Raw genomic sequence first — 22,087 nt, 5'->3', positions numbered from 1 at the left:
GGCCTAATGAGAGGTGATTAGGGCATGAGGGCTCTGCCCTCATGAAAAGATTAATGCTGTTATTGTGGGAGTGGGTTTGGTATAAAAGGATGAGTTTGGCTCCCTTTTGTCCCCTCTCATTCCTCCCTCCCTTTCTCACCTATATGAGGCCTTCTACTATATTATGACAGAGAACAAAGGCCTTCAAAACATGCCAACTTCTAGATCTTGGACTTCCCAGCCTCCAGAACTGTGAGAAATAAACTTATATTGTTTATAAATTACCCAGTCTGTGGTATTCCAATACAGCAGCACAAAACAGACTAAGACAGACAGTTCCTAACTTTTGCCTCCACACTGGCTATCAGAAACAAGGAGTGTGGAGGGTTTGCCTTCCTGTACTCTTTCCATAGCTAATTAAAGCTAACATCAGCCCTGCTGCCCCCACACAAACCTGTCACTCCCACTGAGGCTCCCCACTGTCTGCCTGTTTTCAGCAAATATTTTAAGTAACATTTGGAGAATGGAGAGTTTGTGAGTTGCAAGGGTAGTAGAGGGGTAGAAGGGAAGCTAGTCTTTTAAGGGGAGAGAAAAGTTTAAATTTTAACTCATAATTTCAAAAATTAAAAACATGTAATAAAGGCCAGGCACAGTGGCTCACACCTGTAATCCCAGCACTTCGGGAGGCAGACACGGGTGGATCACGAGGTCAGGAGATCAAGACCATCCTGGCTAACACAGTGAAACCCCGTCTCTACTAAAAAATACAAAAAATTAGCCGGGTGTGGTGGCGGGCGCCTGTAGTCCCAGCTACTCGGGAGGCTGAGGCAGGAGAATGGCGTGAACCCAGGAGGCGGAGCTCGCAGTGAGCCGAGATCGTGCCACTGCACTCCAGCCTGGGTGACAGAGTGAGGCTCCATCTCAAAACCAAAAACCAATAACCAAAACAAAACAAAAAAAACATGTAATAAAAAAGTTTAAGCAAAAAACCCCCATGCTGCCTTGTCTAAGTGCAGGTTCTCTTCCCAGTGGCAGTGGCTGGTAAGTGATGCCACCATGTGATTGCTTGAAATGCTGATGTCACTTATCATACAAAAGACGGTAAAAGGCAGTTTGGAGGTGACACTCTATAAAGTTGTCCTGTTGGTTGGCTTGTAGGAAACAAAGCCCCTCATCTGCAGTTGATGCAACTCCTCTGGAAGTCAACTGGAAGATCTACCCAAATTACAGATGCACATAACCCTTATGCCACTATTTTGACTCTGGGACTTAATCCTACAAAGAGGATGTGTGAAATGACTCTTGCGAAATGTCATTCAGTGAGCATTATTTGTAACAGAAAACGACTAAAAATAGGTTAACTGCCAATAGAAGACTGGTTTAAAAAATAAACTGCAACACTATGCAGTTGTGAAAAAGAAGTTCTGCACTGATACAGAACAATTTCCAATTTAAGAATAAAAGGTAGACTGGGGACAGTGGCTCACGCCTATAATCCCAGCACTTTGGGAGGCTGAGGTGGGTGGATCACTTGAGGTCAGGAGTTTGAGACTAGCCTGGCCAATATGGTGAAACCCTGTCTCTACTAAACATACAAAAATTAGCTGGGCATGGTGGTTCATGCCTGTAGTCCCAGCTTCTTGGGAGGCTGAGGCAGGAGAATCACTTGAGCCTGGGAGGCGGAGGTTGCAGTGAGCCGAGATTGCACCACTGCACTCCAGCCTGGGAGACAGAGCTAGACTCCATCTCAAAACAACAACAAAAATGGAAGAATAGAAGGTGCAAGGCTGTATAAAATAATGGGAAAAACATAACACTATATATAATAACAGTGGATATGGGGGGAGGTGAACAACTAGACAAATGGTAGAAAGGCATGACAGACTTCCTACTGTATGCTGTTTTATGTTTTCAACCATGTGAATATATTACCTAATCAAAAACGTAAGTAAAATGGACACGATATATACATACATGCATATGTATGTATGTATATAGAAAGTTGGATAGTGATAAGTGACTTTGAGATTATGCTATAAAATATAAGTGCTATGTAAAAAACCCACAATCAGGTCATTAAACAAATGTTTGGTAAACTGGTGCCTTAGCACAGTAGGTAAAAAAATATATACTATAAACCTGAGCTATCCATGCAAGTATTTGAACTAATACAAATTAAATAAAATTAAAAAATAAGGTCCTCATTAACATTGGCCACATTTCAAGTGCTTGGTAATCACATGGGACTAGTGTGACCATACTGGATAGCATAGCCACAGCACATTTCTGTCATCATAGAAAGTTATTAGATATATGTAAAACATATGTCTAATCTGTTAAAATACAAGATCCATGACAGTCTATTTGAAATAAGAAAGTTAAGGTTTGACAGAACTAAACTCTTAAAAAGGAATAAGCGAAGGGGGATGGGCAAAGAAGCCCTTTGTAAACTAAGGAAAGATACCAATAAAAACATGTCTCACAGGAGTGAGCAACCAGTTAGGGTAAATAAAATAACAACACAATGAAAACATTTTAGTTCTAGTCCAATCTTTAATCCTTACAATTAACAGGAATGTTGACGAGTCAATGTTTCTTGTTGTTAGTGTTATAATCTGTAAAATGGGGAGAATATCTTTCCTGCCTATGCCAAAGAAGTAAGGATCAAATGAAAGATAGCATGCTGAAGCACACTGCAAACCAGAAAGTACAATATAAATTTACAGTATGTTGATTTTATAAAAAGAGCAAATTGTCAATAGTATAAAGAATACAAGATTTTGAAATTTTTTTCAATTCTAGACTCTTCACAAAAATAACATATTTGTAATTTCAAACTCTTGTAACGGCCACGGTGTAAGTTAAATAAATAAGAGCTAATATAGTTCAGAGATGGATGTGTTCTTTCTCAAAAAGTACAGTGCCCTACATTTATGTTACTAACCTGATTAGAACCAGCATCAAAACTATCAGGAAGAAATTCTAGATGGCGAATGGCTCGAACTTTAGTGGGCATCTGGATAATTCTAAAGAGCTGCCTAGCTTCCAAGCACCACAAATGAAGATGATTTGACTTGCCTCCAGCAGCCAGGATTCGGCCATCTCTATATAAACAAAAAAGTGAGAAAGAAAAACGGGTTCAATTGTTTGTAGCAGCACTGTCCGACAGAACTTTCTATGATGACAGAAATGTGCTGTGTCTATGCTATCCAGTACGGTCACACTAGTCCCATGTGATTACCAAGCACTTGAAATGTGGCTAATGTTAATGAGGACCTTATTTTTTAATTTTATTTAATTTGTATTAATTCAAACACTTGCATGGACAGCTCAGGTTTATAGTATATATTTTTTTACCTACTGTGCTAAGGCACCAGTTTACCAAACATTTGTTTAATGACCTGATTGTGGGTTTTTTATATAACACTTATATTTTATAGCATAATCTCAAAGTCACTTATCACTATCCAACTTTCTATATTTCACATACAGCTATATAGAATTGGTGGTACATGGCTATATGAAAAAAACAAAACAGCCCAAACTTTTTTCCTGCTCAAAGAAAGCTACCTTAATAAGGTACAAAAAGAGTAAGTTGTTTTGACTTGCAAGGCTGTTGCTCATTCATTCAACAAGAACTTGTAAAGGACTTATTAATTTTTAAAAAGTGTGATAATACTATGGTTATGTTCAAAGTGTCTGCTATAAGCCAGGTATGGTCTCAGAAGCCAGGGACACAGTCAGTTAAGGCTGCACAAGTCAAGTAATCCTGCTCTTACAGGACTTTCGGTCTAGAGGAGGCAAACAAACAAATAAATGAACTTGATCTCAGCGGGTGATAAGTTCTATATAGAACTATAAAATAAAGTGATGAAAGCTGGGAAAGGAGGAAGATCTGCTACCTGAATGACACAAATAGGCCAGTCATTGGATGATTTGGAGGAAGAATTCTATCCTGATCAGTATTCCAGACTGGCTGGTACAAAAGTGCTGAAAAAGCAGTAAGGTTAGTATATAACGAAAAGTAAGTAAGAGGTCATACTCAAGTGCATTGCCATATGAAAGTACACTGCTATACTCGGATGTGGCTAGAGCAGACTAAGGAAGGAAATGAAATGAAGCGAGGGAGGCCTAGGCCAGATGACAGAAGGCCTCGGGAGAAATGAGGGGTGGGGGGTTGGATTTTACTCTAAGTGGTTAAATAGGAAAGTGACATGATCTGACTTACTGATTTATAAAAACCACTTTATCTGCTGTGCAGAGAATGACTATAGGAAATGAGACTGAAAACAGGGAGAACAAATAAGAAGGCTATTATAGTAGTCTAAAAGAGGCTAGGGTAGCTTGGATTAGGGTAATACCCACAGCAATGAATAAAAACAAATTGACCAATTTGATATATAGTTTGGTTGAGTTGATGGGATTTACTGATGACTTAGAAGAACAGGGTGAGAAAAGAGAGCAATTAACAATTATTTCGTAACTCTTTCCCCTGACTAGAAACAATGATCGGCCCAGTCAAAATGAGAACCCCTAGCATCCAGATTAGGGTCTTGAATTACCATTTCCCAAAAAAGAACCCAGACTCTTTAGGGAAATGGCTAATTCCAAGGTTAGGGCAGGGATTGTACAAGATAAGCTTGGAACATCTTGTCATACCAGAAAGCATGAAAGCTATCACAGGCAACTGGAGTTGTAGTAAAAGGATGCCAAAGCCAGCAAAAACAGGATCCTATTAGTCAAAGATGAGAGAACTGGAACATCTCTAAGAATGACAGCTGCAATGTATTAGAACATGTCAACTACTCTAAGCCTGTAAGTTTACAAAGATTGAAGACAAAAAACTTCATTGGCCACTTTTGAAAGATGACAATAAACCACTTCATTACTTCGAAAGCTAGTTTAAGAAAAAAGAAGGGAAAATTAAGCATTTATCCTGTCTTTCCTTTACAACTGTACATCAAATTAACCAAGGGGTTGATGAGAGGAAGTTTCTTTCTATAGAAGGTTATTAACTAATAAGTAAAGAAGAAATGAGAGAATTAGAACAGCAGCATTTTGCTAACTTCTAAGGCAGTACTGGATCTAGGGAATGATCACTAATGGCTACTGACATCACAAAAGAAAACTGTTCTATGTTGTTCCTGACGAAATTACACAAACCACCTATAATGTCTTCTCGTCCTTAAATCAGATCAAGCCTCCAGTTTTTAGAAAATACAGGTATAACCAGTATACAGGAAAAATACAGATAACAGAGGATCATATTAAACAATACCACATGAAAACAAGAGCAAAATCCAGAATATAGAAAACTCTAGAGGAGAAATGACCAGTTATTTAATGAATAAACTATAAGGAAAAAAAAGACGAATATATCCACAAAATACAATCTGTGAACCTTGTTTTCCTTCTTATTCAAACAAATAAATCATAAAAGCCAGTTATTAGACAAATCAAGGATGTTTGAACAATAACTAGATATATGACAATATTAAGACATTCTTATTAATCTTAAAAAAGTGTGATAATAGGTCGGGCGCAGTGGCTCACACCTGTAAACCCAGCATTTTGGGAGGCCAAGGCGGGCGGATCACCTGAGGTCAGAAGTTCGAGACCAGCCTGGCCAACATGGTGAAACTCCGTCTCTACTAAAAATACAAAAATTAGCCAGGCGTGGTGGCAGGCACCTGTAATCCCAGCTACTTGGGAGGCTGAGGCAGAAGAATTGCTTGAAGCTGGGACGCAGAGGTTGCAGTGAGCTGAGATTGTGCCATTGCACTCCAGCCTGGGGGACAAGAATGAGACTTCATCTCAAAAATAAATAAATAAATAAATAAATAAATGTGATAATACCATGGTTATATTTCCAAAAGGGTCCTTATCTTTCAGAGATAAACTGAAATATTTATGGATAAAATGATATGCTTAGGTTCTGCTTCAAACAATGCACTGGAGAAGTAGGTGAAGTTATTGATAAAACTAGAAATGGCCAGGCACAGTGGCTCATGCCTGTAATCCCAGCACTCAGGGAGGCCGAGGTGGGCAGATCACAAGGTCAGGAGTTCGAGACCAGCCTGACTAACATGGTGAAACCCTGTCTCTACTAAAAATAACAAAAATTAGCTGGTGTGGTGGCGCGTGCCTATAATCCCACCTACTCAGGAGGCTGAGGCAGGAGAATCGTGTGAACCCGGGAGACAGAGGTTGCAGTGAGCCGAGATCGTACCACTACACTCCAGCCTGGGCAACATAGCGAGACTCCATTAAAAAAAAAAAAAAAAGGGCCATTTGTTGATGATTATTGTAGCTTATGGAAATATTTAGTGGTTCTGATGGAGCAACGGCTGGTATAAATAAAACAACACAAAAAAAAAAAAAAAAAGAAGAAATTCTTAGGGGTTCATGTATTTTTCTATTTTTGTGTATATTTGATATTTTGCAAAATAAAAAAAGTCAGCAGATCATATCTAAATTTGAAGGTAACTTTTTCTAATATGACAAAAAGATACTGAATAAAAACTAAATGAAAATTTGTAATTTTTTACCAGAAATTAAATTTCTTAAATATTCCTAGTGTCTTAAAATGCACATTACCTGGTCACAGCAAACACTTTGTATAATATACTAGAGCTTTCAGGTGGAGCTGGCAATTGATATTTGCAAAAAAGTGTGTCACATTCCCAGGCAAAAATGGAATTATCTTTAAAACAGCTGAGGATGGTATTACTTAATGGTAGAAAGAAAACCTAAGGAGGAATAGAGAAAGTTAGTTTTCACATAAGGTTCACATAGTACTCTTTAAATTTAAAATTATACAAATAGTCTATTTTTCTTTATTAAAATATTCTTAAGCTGGAGAAAAATACATTTCTAATATATGACAAAGAGTAATACTGATTATTTCATAAATTATTATTAACTAAAAAAAAACCCTTCAAACGAAAACTAGGTACGCTATAATGACTAGGCAAGTCACAAAATTCTAAACGACAGTTTAAAAAATTTCACCTAATATTATTAAAGAGTTGAATGAAAACAAGATACAATTTTGAGTATCAATTTTACTTTAAAAATAAAGCACATTGGTCAGGTGTGGTGGCTCACCCCTGTAATCCCAGCATTTTGGGAGGCCGAAGCGGGCAGATCACTTGAGGACATGAGTTCGAGACCAGCCTGGCCAACATGGTGAAACCCTATCTCTATAAAAAGATACAAAAATTAGGCTGGGCGTGTTGACTCACACCTGTAATCCCAGCACTTTGGGAGGCCAAGGCGGGTGGATCACCTGAGGTCAGGAGTTCAAGACTAGCCTGACCAACAAGGTGAAACCTCATCTCTACTAAAAATACATAAATTACTCAGGCATGGTGGCAGGCATCTGTAGTCCCCACTACTTGGGAGGCTGAGACAGGAGAATTGTTTGAACCCGGGAGGTGGAGGTTGCAGTGAGCCAAGACCCTGCCACTGCACTTTAGCCTGGGTGAAGAAGTGAGCCTTCGTCTCAAAAAAAAAAAAAAAAAATTAGCCGGGCGTGTGCCTGTAGTCCCAGCTACTCAGGAGGCTGAGGCAGAAGAATCCCTTGAACCTGGGAGGCAGAGGTTGCAGTAAGTCAAGATTGCACCACTGCATTCCAGCCTGGGTGACAGAGCAAGACTCTGTCTTCAAAAAGAAAGCGCATATATGCATACACAAAATGGGGTGTGTGTATATATATATTACTCCCACAAAATGGGGTGTATGTATATATTACTCCCAGCGGCAGTGTATGACAGTGCCTTTTCCCTATACTTTCACCAACATTTGATATCTTTTAAACATCTATCAGTAGTATTTAATATAGTGTTTATATTAGTATATAGTGTTTATATTAGTATATAGTTCTATATATACTATATATATAGTAAAAAAAGGCACTGTCATACACTGCTGCTGGGAGTAAAAATTAGTTAAAGATACTATACAATATGTGTCAACAGCCTTAAAATATATATCTTCCCAAATTAGTCAGTTTGCTTTTAAAAGTTAGTCCTGGCTTGGCGCAGTGGCTCACACCTGTAATCCATAATCCCAGCACTTTGGGAGCCTGAGGTGGGCGGATCACCTGAGGTCAAGAGTTTGAGACCAGCCTGGCCAATGTGGTGAAACCCCATCTCTACTAAAAATACAAAAATTAGCCAGGTGTGGTGACAGACGCCTGTAATCCCAGCTACTTAAGAGGCTGAGGCATGAGAATCACTTGAACCCGGAGGGTGGAGGTTGCAATGAGCTGAGATTGCGCCACTGCACTCCAGCCTGGGTGACAAGAGTGAAACTCTATCTCAAGAAAAAAAAGTCCTTTGGGAATACTGGGCAAAGTGTTTCAAGATAAGTAAGTGTTAAGCCATTTTTTTATAAGAGTAAAAAGGTGCAAATGCATATATAATCCTATCTTATTACAGATTCAGTTCATGTAATGGACAACTGAGTGAAACTGATAGCAAAGTTGAAAATGTCATCACTTTATTCTCCTAATTTTCATTTTTCTATCACATAAGCATAAACAATGCTTCCTTTTGTTAATGCAAAATTATTAACGGAAATTAACCAATATTTTCTCACAAAAGTTTCAGTGGCCTCGAATATAATTTTGTGTGTCATCTGTACAACACACACACATACATAATGCACTAGAGAACATACTGGTTAGCAAAAATAATCTACTCAGGATTAATGCCAATAAGACAATAAAAAATACGAACTCAACTACATCAGATACTGACAGATCAGGCAAGGGCCTGTTCAAGCTCCTCACTTCTTCCTTGGCTCACTTTGCTAAAGACAATCTGTGGTAGATCTTTTGCTATCAGATTCACTGTTAGGAAGATTTATAATATGAAGGCCTTACAGATTTCTATAATCTATAATGAATACATTAAAACACTGTTTCAAAACTGATGTCAAAAAGTGACTTAAGAAAATTATTATTATAATTAGCAGTCATTTTTCTGGAAAAGTAATAAAGTTTATTCCTACTGGGAAAAGCAGAAGCTTAAAAGTTAATGAGCATCAACTGCTATTTTAGCAGAATAACTGTGATAGATTATTGCCTACATGATTATTCATTACTAGATTTGTGATTTTAATTGCCATATTTTAATGATTATAAAATTGTTCCTAATGAAGCATGTCATTATTATTTAGATAGTGTCATCTCTTGAGAAACATAAAAACCTTAGGAAAAACTTCAAAACATTAACAAAGTATACTTTTTGGGGGGTTAGGTTCAAGGACGGAGCTGTAGTTTTTCCTTGTAGGACACAAAAATCCTAAGCTTTCCAATTCAGTTTTAGGAGGTAGATGAACTCTTTTCAAGGTTTATTTTATCTATCTATCTATCTATCTATCTATCTATCTATCTATCTATCTATTTATTTTGAGACAGAGTCTTCCCTCTGTCACCCAGGCTGGAGTGCAGTGGCACGATCTTGGCTCACTACAACCTCCCAAACGATCCTCGTGCCTCAGCCTCCCAAGCAGCTGGGACTACGGCACGTGCCAACACGCTCAGCTAATTTTTGGTATATTTTAGTAGAGATGGGGTTTCACTATGTTGGTCAGGCTGGTCTAGAACTCCTGACCTCAAATGATCCGCCTGCCTTGGCCTCCCAAAGTGCTGGGATTACAGGGGTGAGCCACGGTGCCCAGCCCTTTTTCAAGGTTTAAAGAGTTTAGGATACTAATATTAGCAAGTTAAGGTCAAATGTATTATTTGGCAGAAATTTAGTGAGTGTCCTGGGTACACAGGCTGAATTAAGTTCAGCAAAACACTCTTTATTAGATGTTTTGTGGTATCCATCACAAAGCCTTTTCTGATACCTACTGAACCACAGTAATCACAAATCCCGGGGATTCCAAAATCCCTAACTAATGAGCTGAATATCTTACCTTCAAGCATCAACAAAAGAATAAAAATGTACTAATTTGAAGAGGTATAACTGGTTTACCTGAGAAGCAGTAAGGCTTTAGATAAAGACAGGTTTGAATTCCAACTGCAATTCTCTCCTAAACTATGTGATACTGAACAAATTACTTAATATTTCTGGACAAAGTACTTAATATTTCTGAACTTTGGTTTCCCTTCTTGTAAAACGGGGATAATAATATCCACCCTTTAGGATTAAAGCTTTAAAATATTTAAAATGAAGGTTCATGGAACATACTGAACAACAGGTATCTATTACTATTACTAATAATTACTACTATTACTGCTTACAAAAATCAGCGGAAAGAGGTTAGAGTGGTAGGTTCCTTAAAAACAGTCTGAAATCAAAGTTCCATAGTTCCTTTTCTGAAACCCTTGGGGCCGGATGTGTTTCAGAATGCAGATTTCCAATTTTAGATAGGTAGTATGATGTATATTCTATAACATTATGTAGAACTTTAGGAGACCTGGGGCAATGCCCCATACTCAAATATATTAATACTTCAGCCTCATGTCAATTCAGTTCAGATTTTGCTGCCAAATGAATTGAGGTCAGATCGCATTTTGCCGCTGAGTTATTTAAGTACTTTTGGGTTTCTGAATTGTTAATGTAGCTAAAAAATAAATAACAGTTACTCCATAGTTTTGTTTTTTTGAGACAGGAGCTCACTCTGTCGCCCAGGCTGCAGCACAGTGGTGTGATCTTGGCTCACTGCAACATCCACCTCCTGGGTTCAAGCGATTCTTATGCCTCAGCCTCTTAACTGGGACTACAGGCACACGCCAGCACACCACGCTATTTTTTGTAGAGACAGGTTTAGCCATGTTGCCCAGGCTGGTCTCAAACTCCTGGGCTCAAGCATCAGCCTGCCTCTTAAAGTGTTGGGATTACAGGTGTGAGCCCATGTGCCTGGCACCCTACCGCTTAAGCAAATTGTCTAATTGCACTGAGATAATCCTATCATAAGCTTGATTGTAACAACAGCAACAGATGCAATTTTACTAAGCACTTACTATACAACCAGCACTGTGCTAACTTTGCATAGATTATCACACTCAATGCTGAAACCAACCCTGAGGGAGGTACTATGGCTGAGTACTCCTTATGCAAAATGCTTGGAACCAGAAATGTTTTGGATTTTTTTGGACTTTGGAATATTTGCATTATACTTACCAACTGAGTATCCCTAATCTGAAAATCTGAAATCTTAAATGCTCCAATGAGCATTTCCTTTGAGCTTGATATTTGAGTATTATGTTGGCACTCAAAAAGTTTCAAAGTTTGGAGCATTTTGGATTTCAGATTTTCAAATTGGGAATCTTCAACCTGTATTGTTTACTATTTTTTCCTACACATAAGATAAATAACTTGTCAAAAATGTTTAACATGAATCTACTCAAGCCTTTAGACTTAATGTCTAGTTTACAGAAAATGCAGGTGAAAGACAGAGAAGTTAAACAATAATGATGAAACAGAAAAAACAACTCCAGAATGTGGGGCATTTTCTGAGATAACTGGTCTGATCTCTCCAGAAAATTAATGTCATGAGAAAAAAAGTAGAAGACTGTGTTAGATTAAAAGAGCCATCAAAAATGAAATCCATAACAAAAGACCCAAAGCAAGTTACTGAAGGGTCACATGTGTCATCAAAACAAATAAATAGGGCGACAGCGAGACTCCGTCTCAAAAAAAAAAAAAAAAAAAAAACAAATAAATAAAAGTTCTATTTAAAATATAGAATCAGAATCTGTAATAAAAATATGAGTTTAGTAAGAATTTGATAAGAATTAATGTTTTTAGGGGCACATGTTCTCAGGCTCTCTTGAGGGCTGCGTCATGGGAAAAAAACTTTTAAAAAAACTAACGTTTTACTTTAATATGAAGGTTACAGTTATTTCCTGTTTACAACTGAAGTGGTCATCACCTGGCCCATCTCTAGTCTTTGCACAGCCCAGGAGCTAAGAATGGTCACTTTTTTTTTTCTTTTTGAGATGGGTCTCACTGTGTTGCCCATCTTGGTCTTGAATTCTGGGGCTCAGAAGATTCTCCCACCTCAGCTTCCAGAGTAGCTGGGTACCTGGCTTTAAATGGTTACATTCTGAATGGTTATATAATTTTGCTCTTGAACTGCAAAGTCAAAAACATTTACTGGCCCTTTAAAAAAATTTGCTGATAACTTAGACTTTAGTGTTTTTTATTTTATTTTATATTTTATTTTATTTAATTTTTTGAGACAAAGTTGCGTTCTGTTGCCCAGGCTGGAGTGCAATGGTGCAATCTCGGCTCACTGCAACCTCTGTTTCCCAGGTTCAAGTGATTCTCCTGCCTCAGCCTCCCCAGTAGCTGAGATTACAGGCATGTGCCACCATGCCCAGCTCATTTTTGTATTTTTAGTAGAGATGAGGTTTCACCATGTTGGCCAGGCTGTTCTCCAACTCCTGACCTCAGGTGATCCACCCTCTTCGGACTCCCAAAGTGCTGGGATTACAGCCGTGAGCCACCGTACCTGGTCCTGTTTTATTATTTTAGAGCAATTTACTATATGCACATATCACACTATACATACATTTTCACATTTAATTTTATTCTTATAGCACTAACATTAATATACTTAGGTACACACCACACTATACATACATTTTCCACAGTCCTAATTTTTAAACTAAAATGTCTAAATGTCCAAGCAAGGTTTGCATTGGCAACTATTCAGCTTATACTCATTTTAATTTCATAGTAAAAAGAACAGATGCTTTTTGTGTCATGTGTCATTGTTTCATAACTGTTTCCATGTGGGTTCAACTCCCAGTGTTCTCTTCTTTGGAACTTAAAATTCAAAATGTAAGTACTAAAGCAATTAAAGAAGAAAAGACCTACTAAGACATTTGGCCTAAATCCCTAATGAATAAGCTGGTACAACTTTTATCTCTTTTTAATTATTAAAAGCACCTTAAAGAACTCTGGGATTTCCATGGAGACTACAAAGTAAATTTTTGGTTGACATGCATTGCTAGCTGTTCATGTTAATAACCTAGAAATTAAAAGCAGTACTGCATGTATAATATAACCTGAAGCAAAATAATTAATCACACAAGAGACTCAGATACGTCTGAAAATAATATTTAGCTAATGAAATAGAAAGAAAAAAAACCTGAAAAGCAAAAGACGGTGGGTGTTAAGGAGACAGGGCCTTCCTTGGACTAAAACAACCTAGCAATGCCACATTTGAAGTGGGTTTGAGGAATAGGGCCTGTGTGCTCATTTGAATAAAATCAGCCAAACAGAAAGTTTTGAAGAGGGAAGACCTATAATTCCATCTTCCTCTGACTTCTCCAATTCTAACATTTTTAACACCAAAGCCTGGCACAGAACAGGTGCCCAGGCTGGGCGCGGTGGCTCACACCTGTAATCCCAGCACTTTGGGAGACCAGGCAAGTGGATCACTTGAGGCCAGGAGTTTGAGACCAGCCTGGCTAACATGGCGAAACCCCGTCTCTACTAAAAATACAAAAATTAGCTGGCTGTCGTGGCACATGACTATAATCCCAGGTACTCAGGAGGCTGAGGCACGAGAATCGCTTGAATCTGGGAGGCAGAGGTTGTAGTGAGCTGAGATCGTGCCACTGCACTCCAGCCTGGGTGCCAGAGCCAGATTCCGTTTCAAAGGGAAAAAAAAAAAAAAGAACAGGGAGGAAGAAGGAACGGGAGAGAGGGAGGGAGAATCGGTGATGTGGACAATGTAGTGTGACACAAAGTGCCAGCTCCCTTAGGGTGTAAGTCACAGACAGACCCCTAGAGCTGAAGAGATATGACAGGCTTGGATGTGGGGGCTTGAAGGAGGAAGAGTCACCGGGGCACTGAAAAAGGGTGGGACAGCCAAAGGCTCCTTGACTCCATCCCAGGATTTGGGAGGTCTGACTCTGCAGAAAGGCTCCAGTCTGGCTTCACACCCTGACGGCTCTGGCGCTTGCAGCTGCCAGTGCTTCCAGTCTCCAGACCCCTGTGTCTTTGTGTTTGGGGAACAATAAACACTGCCTACTTCATTGAGGCAGTGTCAGGACTGAGTTGAGATAATGTATGGAAAGTTCTTAATACAATGCCTGAAGCATAGTAAATACTTCAGTAGCTATTATCATAATTGAAGAAAGGGTGAGATTTGACTAGGTGGAGAGAATGGGAAGGTTATTGGGTGTGGTAAGGAGGGAGGAGGGGGTAGCAGCGTGGAAACCCTATGAAAGAGACCAGTTTGGATGTCATATAGGAAATCACAGGAGATGACAGCCAGGGGACATAAAGGACAAAATAACAATGGGAGCTACTATATAAGGGCCTGGCACCTGGCCAAGCCCTTGACATGAATTATTTATTTTATCTCATTTTCTCACCAGCCCTGGTAAGGTGTTACCACAGACCCATTTTCCTGCTCAGGAAATGGAAGCCCAGAGAGGTTGGTTATGTGGCTTGTCTGTTAAAAGAAAGGATAGAACCAAACTGGGGCATTTGTGGGGCTCAGAACAAGAGTACAACTGGAGGCCCATATACCATATGTTGCTACATAGTTGGAAAAAAACAAAAGAAATGGATTTTTAAAAGGTGGTATATTTATACAATGGAATTCTAAACAGCAATAAGAAAGAACAAACTACTAATAAATATAATACGGATGGATCTCAGAAACATTATGCTGAGTGGGGCCCGGCACGGTGGCTCACGCCTGTAATCCCAGCACTTTGGGAGGCCAAAGCGGGTGGATCATGAGGTCAGGAGATCGAGACCATCCTGGCTAACATGGTGAAACCCCGTCTCTACTAAAAATGCAAAAAAAATTAGCCCGGCGTGGTGGCGGGCGCCTTAGTCTCAGCTACTCGGGAGGCTGAGTCAGGAGAATGGCATGAACCTGGGAGGCAGAGCCTGCAGTGAGCCGAGATCACACCACCGCACTCCAGCCTGGGCGACAGAGCAAGACTCCATCTCAAAAAAAAACAAAAAACAAAAAACAAAAACATTATGCTGAGTGAAAAAAGCCTTACATAAACTATTATTGTATAGTTCTATATATATGAAATTTTAGAATAGGCAACACCAATCCATGGTGGGAAAACGTAAGAGTGGTGGTCACCCAGGGAGGGAGAGGATGGAATTTTCTGGGATAATGGTAATGCTACAGCTGCACAGGTTACACAGGTGTGTGTATTTGTCAAATTTAACAAATGAATACTTAAGACTTACCTATTTCATTATATATAAATTTTACATCAACAAATATTGACCCCCTAGTCAATTAAGTACAGGCTTAAGTATTCACAGGGAAGTACGCTGATGACCGAAGTTTACTTTAAAACGCACACACAGCTGGGCACGGTGGCTCATGCCTGTAATCCCAGCACTTTGGGAGGCCGAGGCAAGAGGATTGCTTGAGCCCAGGAGTTTGAGACCAGCCTGGCCAACATGATGAAACCCTGTCTCTACTAAAAATACAAAAATTAGCTGGGCATGGTGGTACATGCCTGTAGTCCCAGCTATTTGGGTGGCTAAGGCAGGAGAATCGCTTGAACCTGGAAGGCAAAGGTTACAGTAAGTTGACATCATGCCAGTGCACTCCAGCCTAGGTGACAGCGAGATTCTGTCTCAAAACAACAACAAAGAAAAAAAAAAAAGAAAGATGGATAGACCCATAAGAGAGTATAGCACCATGTAGAGTAAAGGATAGTACAGTAACATGTTAATGGTAGAATCTAGATGTGTTCAAAAATTCTCACAAATCTACTGCATGTTTCAAATTTTTCATAATAAAATGTCAGAGGGTTAAAAATGAAAACAAAACCAATCAACTAAATAACTTTCGCCTTAGGACAGTTGAAGTTACACAGCTATAATTTTAGAAAAGAGCTCACTAAGTCATAAATTGTAGCTACAGGCAACATCTTTGTGTTGGCCACTTTGCTTTGCTTGTTGCTGAGTTACAGAGCTACAAGGACAAAGTAAATCATTACTCTTATATCATCTATACATCCTGTTGACCAAGAAATTAGCCCGAGAAGCACCACAGGCCAAGATGTCCCCCCTCACTGACCTTCTGTATACCCACAGACTGGAGAATATTCAGCTTTCTTTTTCTCTGAAAGGTATCCAAGTCCCATAATTGTGCTGTATCAGAAGAAGTGGTGATGGCATATTTCCCTGATGCATGCACAGAGATCGAAAATACTGATGACTCATGTCCTCTCATCCAGCTAACTAGCTCCTTGGTGACTGTGGTAAAAAATAAAAGTGTTACCCAGGTAAAACACTGTACGTCTAGAAGTAACGCTACGTATAAACCCCACAGATGAACTGATCCAATGGGTGGTTAGGTATTATATGAGGCACTCCCATTAATATCCATAAAAATGGAAGCCTGTGGCTAGTTGATAAAGTGTATGACGGGACATGTTAGCAACATCTCATTCATGTAGGAGACAAGGCTGACAAAGGCTTTGATGAAGAATAACCTCAAAATTGATGCTAGTGAGTTTGGGATTTCTCTTGCGGGTAATTTTATGTAAAAGAGTACCATATCTAGTCTGTGTTTTAGAAAGAGCACTTTGAGGATATCTGGTGGAGGGGAAGAGATTGAACAAGAAAGACTAATTTATATGTTGCTGTAATAATCCAGGCAGGAGATATGGAGGGCCTAAACTAAGAAAGTGGCAATGGAGAAAAGAACAAATCCAAGAGCTACTAAGGAGAAAAACAAAAAATATTAGTGATCAAGTTGATATCCTGAGATATAAGAGAAGTGAAGGCTCCGGTGGTTCCAGCTTAGTTATTTAGGCAGATGGTGATACTGTTAGTGGATGTAGGAAATACATGAGGAGGGGCTGGGTGGTGGCTCACGCCTGTAATCCCAGCACTTTGGGAGGCTGAGGCAGGTGAATCACTTCAGCCTAGGAGTTTGAGACCAACCTGGGCAACATGACAAAACTCTATCTCTAAAAAAAAAAAAAAAAAATAATAATAAATACATGAGGAGGAAGAGGTTTATCAATGTGAGATACTGACAATACATTTGGTTTTTAAACTTGATTCTGATGTACTTGTGTGTATCTGTGTAAGCAGAGAAAACAGTTTGGTAGGGAAAACACCAAAAACTATTCATGCTAATTATCACTGGGTAGTAAAAGCATAGGTGATTTTTATTTTCCTTTATAATTTTTTGTATGTTTGCAAGTTTTCTACAGTAGGCATGTTTTGCTTTTATGATCAGAATCCTCCCCCCAGAAAGATGGAACTTGAGAATAGTCAGAAAGCAAGATATAAATCTGGGAAACATTATGATACAAAGTAGGTCAAAACTGAAGACAGAGAAACAGACCAATCCCTTAGGGAAACAGCAGTGGTTTCCAAACACCATTCAGAGGTCTGGCATTAGTTAATGATATATTTTCCATTGGTCTTCAGTGAAAGAGAAAAATACAGATAACGCAGTGAGTTTTTCATAAAGTCAAATTTAAAGTACTACCTTTTCATCTGTATTATGTCACTCCCTGTTTATGTTGAAAGAAAATCCCTTGTTTTATGAAACTGTATTTTTTCCAATGTGAATTAGCAATATTAAAAGTTGACAAGCTATGTGAGTTCTTCCACTTTTTTAATGGGGTCAAAAATCCAAAAGTCTAGGAACCACTGAAAGAATTCAGGAGACATGATTAAGAAGCAGTTAGAAAGACAGGAGGAGAACCAAGGTAATAGAATGAAAACTAAAACAAAACAAAACAAAACAAAAAACTTTCAAAGTAATCCCAATTGTTAAATCCTATAGAGAGGTAGGATGAAAGGTATAAAGATGACTTAAACAATCAGGGGTTAGGGTTACTAAGGACCTTGGAGACGAAGTCTCAGTAGCATGGGGTAGGGGATGCAAGGGTCAGAATTAATTCATCAATGGATACTGCGAAGAAGCAGAATTTGGCAGAGAGGGGAAAGAAAGAAGGAGGGAGACAGTGTCTAAGGAAGGGGCTTCATGATGGGGGCTGAGTAAAGTAGAAGAAACTGTAAGAACACAGAACAAGGAAGAAAAAGAGGAGAAGAGTGGAATCTAAGGAAAGGTGAGTTATAAAGACCTCATTTTTCTGATATTTTGTCACAGCAATGTTTGTAATGGCAAAAATTGAAAACAGTTTGAAAGTCCAGCAATAGGTAATAGGTTAAAAAATTATGGTAAACATCTGTACAATGGAATGTTAGGTATTGATTTTACATATGCTGCATGAATTTTAATGAGGTAAAATTATCCCACAAAACAATATAGATAGGATAATTATGCATTTGTTAGAATATAAAAAAAGTATATACATAGAAAACAGACTGGAAAGAGAGAGCCCCATTCTGAAAACACTGTGTCTCTAGGCAGTACTACAGAATCACTGTTTTTTTTCTTCTTTGTATGCAGGATGAGAGTGTAGTACAGTGATTAACAGCAGTGACTCTGCAGCCAGACCACCTAGGCTGGAATTCTGGCTCCACTGCTTATAAACTGTGGGACTCTGATTAAGTTACCCATGTGCCTCTGTTTCCTCATCTGCAAAATGGGGATAATAACAGTATTCATCTCTGTGGGTTATGATGATGATTAAAATTAATTAATGTGTATAAAGTCATAGAAAGTCCCTGCCAAAGAGTAAACACTATGTGTTAGCTATCACTATCTTTACCATTATTATTTATACATCTGCTGAATATTAGAACACATTATTTTAATATGAAAAAATACAGTTGAGATATCTTTTTTAAGAGTAATATGTTTAGTCTATAGAACTCTGTGTTCTCAATTTAAAAACATGATATGGTAGAAAACACACAGGCTATATTAAAAAAAGATACTGTACCTGTGTAGTAAAGAATTTGACCTTTACAGAGAGGTCTGGCTTCTGTTTAGGCCCCTGGGAGGTAACCTCTAAACCCTTGACTTAGGGGTGTCTTTGTTATTCCTGGCGGGTCCCTCACACTATACCAGATAGCTTATGCTAAGAAGACTCAGAGTGGGAGATGGCCACACGAGAAAGGTCAACTGTGTGATTAGAAGTTTGGGGCTTTTGGGACAGGTGACATCAGACTAACTTCTTAGGAGGAGAGGAGGGCTGGAAACGGAGTCCAGCCATGTGGGGAATGATCCAATCAACCATGCCTATGTCATAGAGCCTCAGTAAAAACTCTCGACACCAAAGCTTGGGCCGACTCCCTGTGTCAACAGTGCTTGGCCCCGATGGCCAGCTATACACCAATGCTGGGAGGGTCGTCTGGGAGGGCAATGCGTCCCTAAGGACAATGGAGGCTTCTCTTTTGGAAGCCTCCCAAATTCCACCCTATGCTTCTCTTCCTTTGGCTAGTTATATTTTGTATCCTTTTGCTATATTAAAAATGTCATCGTTAAGTGTAGTGCTTTCCTGAGTTCTGTGAGTTGTTCTAGTGAATTATCAAACCTGACAGTAGTCAGGAAACCCTGACTTTGTAGTCAACTGATCTAAAGTGAGGCTGTTTCTAGGACCCCCAGCTTGCACCTAGTGTCTGAAGGGAGGGCTGTCATGGGGACTGCTCCCTCAAGCTGTACAGAGTGATAAACTTCTTGCAGTTCTTCAGTCTATATTTTACTCTGCTTCAAAAGAAAAATAGGAGAAATTCTTACCTGTATCAAAACATTTAACAGAATAATCAGCTAATGCCACAAGGAATTCAGATTTCCTACGAAGATTAAAGGCCAGAGCTGTGCAAGCTTGTGCTGTTCGCTGAACAAGATTGAACCTATTAAGAGATCATTGCATTAGTATCACATATTCTTCCAATAATTATAAATTCCATGTGAAAGGAGTCCGGAGAGACAAAGAAAATGAAACCGAGAAAAATGAGCTACCATTTTAGGCCAAAAATAGATTATGAAGGGTGCTATGTACCATATTAAGGAGTTTGGATGTTATCAGAATAGGAAACCACTGTAAGTGTTTAGCACAGCAGAATCACAATCAGGTATGTGTTTTAGGAAGATGATCCTGGCAGCAATGGCAAATGGACAGAGGGAAAAGGAATAAAGGAGATCACTAAGAAAGTTACTACAAAAAATCTCAGCCAGAGATATGGGAGCATAAATAGGAGAGGTTTCAGAAGCCAAGCAGAGGCTCGGTATGGATTAAGCATGGAGTGAAGAAGGGGGAATCAGGACTCGATCTTGTGTAAAATGAAGACAAGAATAGATATAAGGCTGTTGTGATGACTAAATGAAATAACACATGTTGAGTGCTCAGTAGAGTACAGGGCACCTAGCTAGAGTTTAATTTACAAAAAATTAAGCTTTTGAACTTAGGCAAGAGAGGAATAAGTTCGGGGGTAGGAAATAATAAACCTTTTAAACGTGGTGTTTAAGGCCCTTGTGAAACTGATCTAGAGTCATGCTGTCTGAAAGAAATACAACGTGGGCTACATATGTAATTTAAACTTTTCTAGTAGCCATATTAGAAAAGTAAGAAGAAACAGGTAAAATTAATCTTAATAATACATGACATGCTTTGGCTCTGTCCCCTCCAAGATGTCATCTTGAATTGTGGCTCCCATAATTCCCACGTTGTGGGAGGGACCCAGTGGGAGATAATTGAATCACGGGGGCAGTTTCCCCCACACTGCTCTCATGGTAGTGAATAAATCTCACGAGATCTGATGGTTTTATAAGGGGAAACCCCTTTCCCCGGTCTTCATTTCTCTCTTGCCACCACTATGTAAGAAGTACCTTTGCCTTCTGCTATGATTGTGAGGCCTCCCCACCTACATGGAACTGAGAGTCCATTAAACCTCTTTTTCTTTATAAATTACCCAGTCTCGGGTATGTCTTTATTAGCATGAGAACAGACTAATATACTTTATGAACTCGATATGTGTCTAAAACATTAGTATTTCAATATTTAATCAAAAATTATTGAGATATTTTACACTTTTTATCATATTAAGTCATCAAAATCCACTGTGTATTTTAATTTTACACGTGCTTCATATCTCAATTTGGACCAATCACTTTTCAAGGGCTCAAGAGTTACATGCAAGCTAGTGGCTCCTGGAGAGCCCAATCTAGAAGATTTCTAGTAGGTAGTAGTAGCAGAAGTAGGTCTAAGTCAACAGTGTTTACATGGCAGATGAAGCCTGAGGCTTGGTGGTGATGTGATTATCAAAAAAAGTACCTGAAATATGGAAGGAAGTAAGCCAAAGAAAGATGTCTGGGGAGCACAACATGAAAGGGGCAGGCACTGGAAGAAAAGTCAGTAAAACAAGGGGGAAAAATGATCAGAGAGGTAGAAAATTCAGCAAGAGCTGTACCATGAAGCCAAAGAAAATAATTTCAGGCAGGATGGGAAGATGAGTATTTACTGTTTTAGTAAAATGAGAATTGAAAAGTGACCAATGGATTGAACAATTGGGAAGATTTTGAGGGAGCCCAGTATACTGGGCTTTATGATCAAGTCTGATTTTAAGTCCCAGCTCTGCTGCTAACTGCTCAGCCGCAAATGTTTTTAGTGAAGGGTGGCAGAATATGCCATCCTGAACATCCCACTTTGGCATAGGATTACTTTGAGCTGAAGGCAAATGAGAAAAAGCAGATACAAGAAAAGCTCTCAGACAGGTGTGGTGGCTCACGCATCTAATCCCAACACTTTGGGAGGCCAAGGCGGGCGGGTCACGAGGTCAGGAGATCGAGACCATCCTGGCCAACATGATGAAACCCTGTCTCTACTAAAATACAAAAAATTAGCTGGGCATGGTGGCACACACATGTAGTCCCAGCTACTTGGGAGGCTGAGGCAGGAGAACTGCTTAAACCCAGGAGGCAGAGGTTGCAGTGAGCCGATCACGCCTGGGCAACAGGGTGAGACTCCATCTCAAAAAAAAAAAAGAAAAAAGAAAAAAAGAAAAGAAAAGAAAAGCTTTCTGCCCTTGTCTGAAAGTTTACATGAATTTGCATACATTTACAAAGGGGTCCCTCTTCCCTTCTCTACCAGGAAGGACAACGGTTGATCACAGGAGTTGACTTTAGATCTTTATCATCCTGGAAATAGCACCAGAGAAATGTATATAACTACCATTAGTTTCCCATATATTTGCCTTCCCACAATTTGCTGCCCCTGGAG

At 39.2% G+C, this 22,087-nt stretch overlaps 1 protein-coding gene across 20 annotated transcripts in view; it reads right to left on the bottom strand.

The window, feature by feature from the left end:
- Positions 1-22,087, bottom strand: part of TBC1D31 (TBC1 domain family member 31) — a 97,059-nt gene that overhangs the window by 66,769 nt on the left and 8,203 nt on the right. For all 20 annotated transcript variants that reach the window (XM_055287158.2, XM_055287156.2, XM_055287154.2 and 17 more), the window contains exons 3-6: positions 19,606-19,721; positions 16,015-16,193; positions 6,577-6,728; positions 2,924-3,083 (exon numbers count right to left, since the gene is read on the bottom strand). In XM_055287158.2, coding sequence (XP_055143133.1) covers positions 2,924-3,083; positions 6,577-6,728; positions 16,015-16,193; positions 19,606-19,721 — 607 coding nt within the window. The remainder of the gene's footprint in view (positions 1-2,923; positions 3,084-6,576; positions 6,729-16,014; positions 16,194-19,605; positions 19,722-22,087) is intronic.

Source organism: Symphalangus syndactylus, chromosome 7 (assembly GCF_028878055.3).
Source record: "Symphalangus syndactylus isolate Jambi chromosome 7, NHGRI_mSymSyn1-v2.1_pri, whole genome shotgun sequence".
Classification (NCBI taxonomy): domain Eukaryota; kingdom Metazoa; phylum Chordata; class Mammalia; order Primates; family Hylobatidae; genus Symphalangus; species Symphalangus syndactylus.
Note: the sequence above shows the minus strand (reverse complement) of the source record. Positions and strands in the feature narration are given on the sequence as shown.